The following is a 2,436-nucleotide window of genomic DNA, read 5'->3' on the forward strand; positions in this document are numbered from 1 at the left end:
GAAGCAAGGAAGGAAGGATTGTCTGTTCCAGCTCAGATAATATAAGTTTGGTTTCTGTTTTTGTTGTTTGCTGTCTAGGCTGCTTGTGTGTCGTCTGTCCCCTCCAGGTTCTGAGGGAGCAGGCTGCCCCTATTCCCCTTTCACCATCTCAGGGATTCTAGGGTATTTTCAGCCCAGGCACGAGGACACATTATTCCTACCTTCAAGGTCTCAATGTGGGCTTAGCAGTGTAGGGAGAGAAGTCAGGGATTTGCTAGGAGGTGACCTTTCCCCAGCTTCTCGCCTTGAAATTTGTTTGTTGGTTTATCTGTGTATCTGAGATCCCATCCGCTGTGACAACTGTGAGTCTAAGGTGCAGATCTGTGTCAGCATGCCTGGTGGATGTGCAGTGAGCCGGGACCGCAGGGGGATAACTTGTGAGGTGACGGTGTACCGAGGAATAATAACAGTTAGTTCTTTTACTCACAGTTTGGACGCTTCCTGGGCCAGGCTGCAGTGAAGGGGCGAACAGCACCAAATTCTCCGGGGCACATTCTATTACAGGGGACACCGGCCAGGCTGTGATCGAGGTGCCCTTGATGGTGATGGGATTTCTGGGTGCTTGTGCAGCTGGGCCCCTGAATTAGGTAATATCGTGACGCCATTACCTTGGTGGTGCAAAATGATGAGAGTGGTTGTAGAGTGGAAGAATGAGACAGGGTTCAAATCCAACTAAGACCTTTACTGTAAGCAGGGTCTTGACAGGAATTTACATCCAGATATAAACAGTCTCTCGCGTATATGGAGCTTGAATACTGTAAATCCAGGTAACAGGCTATATATGTGGTTCTGTATCAGGCTAAAGTCTTTTTAGAGTATGAGAGGTATCTTCTCACTGGTAATTAGCTTTTTGCCCTGTTCTAATCTCAGTAAAGGTGGTTTAGGTCCTTATCTTCTACACACAAGTGCTACAACAGATGGCCTGTCTGTCCTTGAAGTAACGGTGAGGCTGCCGGAAGCAAATAAATCCTTCACCTGGGTACAAATGCGCCTAAAGCCTAGTATAATGGCTATTGTCCTTCCTTTGTCTTTTCACATAGCAATGATAAAGTCCACTTGGCTCTCCGGAAGAGTAGTCGATAGAAGAAAGGCCTCACCTCTGCCTGTTTCTTGGCTTGAAAACGGAGACAACGAATTGGCTCCTCTGGGCCGTGGAGCCCAAGAGAGAGCTGAGAGGAGGGGGTCCTCTCCTTCCCCCCTGCTCCTCAATCCAGCTCCTTCCACTCAATAACCCCAACTCCTCACTAACTAGGCCTGAACTGTGGTATATATAGGCTATGGTGCTATCCCCATCTAGTTGTGAAATATGTGTAGTGCACCTAACAGCCTGTTAACAGAGATTTTACATAAAAATGCAATACAGCATGATATAACATATAATATGACAAATTTTGCAGTGCCCACGTATACAAGTGGGACACTGCAGATAGTCTCCTTCCTCATCAGAGGTGCTAATTGGCAGACACACCTGCCTGGCCCTCAGCTGCATACTCTCCAAACTCTCCTCCTTCCGGGTCAGCTCTTTGTGCTTGGAACCTCAAATAACCCTCCATTTTCCTGCACAGAGTCCTGACATACTGCTTTCCTCCTGGTTAGAGTCTTAAGAAGAGGCAGAGGTGTCCTCTGTATAGCGTTTTCTTTCCTCATTTTCATCTTTTGCAGGTCTCACCGGGGATGCCATTTCTTGAAACCGGTTGTGATTCCAGAGTTTCTGAGAGAAGGCCCCTCCACCTTCCAGTAAGGCCGACCTCTTCTCCTCCAGCTTCTCTACCTCCACCTTCAGGTCTTTAATAAAGGCTGTTATTTTTGCCCTTTTTGCCCCAGAAACCTTCCTGACCTGGACCCTTGCCATGCTCAGCTCACCCTGGATGGACCCTCCAAGACCCACTGCTCTATCCAGAGACAAGAGCAGGTCCTGGGCACGGATGGAAGGCAGGAGTTCCTCCACCACATGTCTGCTCAGCTCACAGGATAGGATTAGATGCACCGCTCAGCAGACAGTATTGTCTGTATGTTGCCGCTCACTCTGAACCTGTGTGTGGAATATACATTCCCCTTTGGAGGAAATCTAGAAACTGGATCTTTGGAAGTGGTAGTTAGAGGTTTCCTGGAATCTACACTCAAGCCCCATGGAAATGCACAACACCTGAGACATGATGTCACCCTGCACAGCAGGTATCCAGACATGGTGTCACCCTGCACAGCAGGTATCCAGACATGGCATCACCCCCCAGAGCATGTGTTCAGACATGGCGTCACCCCCCACAACAGGTGTCCAGACATGGCGGCACCTCCCACAGCAGGTGTCCAGACATGGCGGCACCCCCCACAGCATGTGTCCAGACATGCCGACACATCTCTAATGTTTTGTGCCCTGAACAAGTCTAGTAACCTCCA

At 49.0% G+C, this 2,436-nt stretch overlaps 1 protein-coding gene across 1 annotated transcript in view; it reads right to left on the bottom strand.

Moving 5' to 3' along the window:
* LOC120992587 (receptor-type tyrosine-protein phosphatase F-like) overlaps positions 1 to 1,592 on the bottom strand; it is a 96,440-nt gene extending 94,848 nt beyond the window's left edge. Inside the window, exon 1 of the mRNA XM_040421645.1 lies at positions 1,508 to 1,592. Within this exon, the coding sequence (XP_040277579.1) occupies positions 1,508 to 1,592 (85 nt within the window). The remainder of the gene's footprint in view (positions 1 to 1,507) is intronic.
* Positions 1,593 to 2,436: the final 844 nt, after the last annotated feature.

Source organism: Bufo bufo, chromosome 2 (assembly GCF_905171765.1).
Source record: "Bufo bufo chromosome 2, aBufBuf1.1, whole genome shotgun sequence".
Classification (NCBI taxonomy): domain Eukaryota; kingdom Metazoa; phylum Chordata; class Amphibia; order Anura; family Bufonidae; genus Bufo; species Bufo bufo.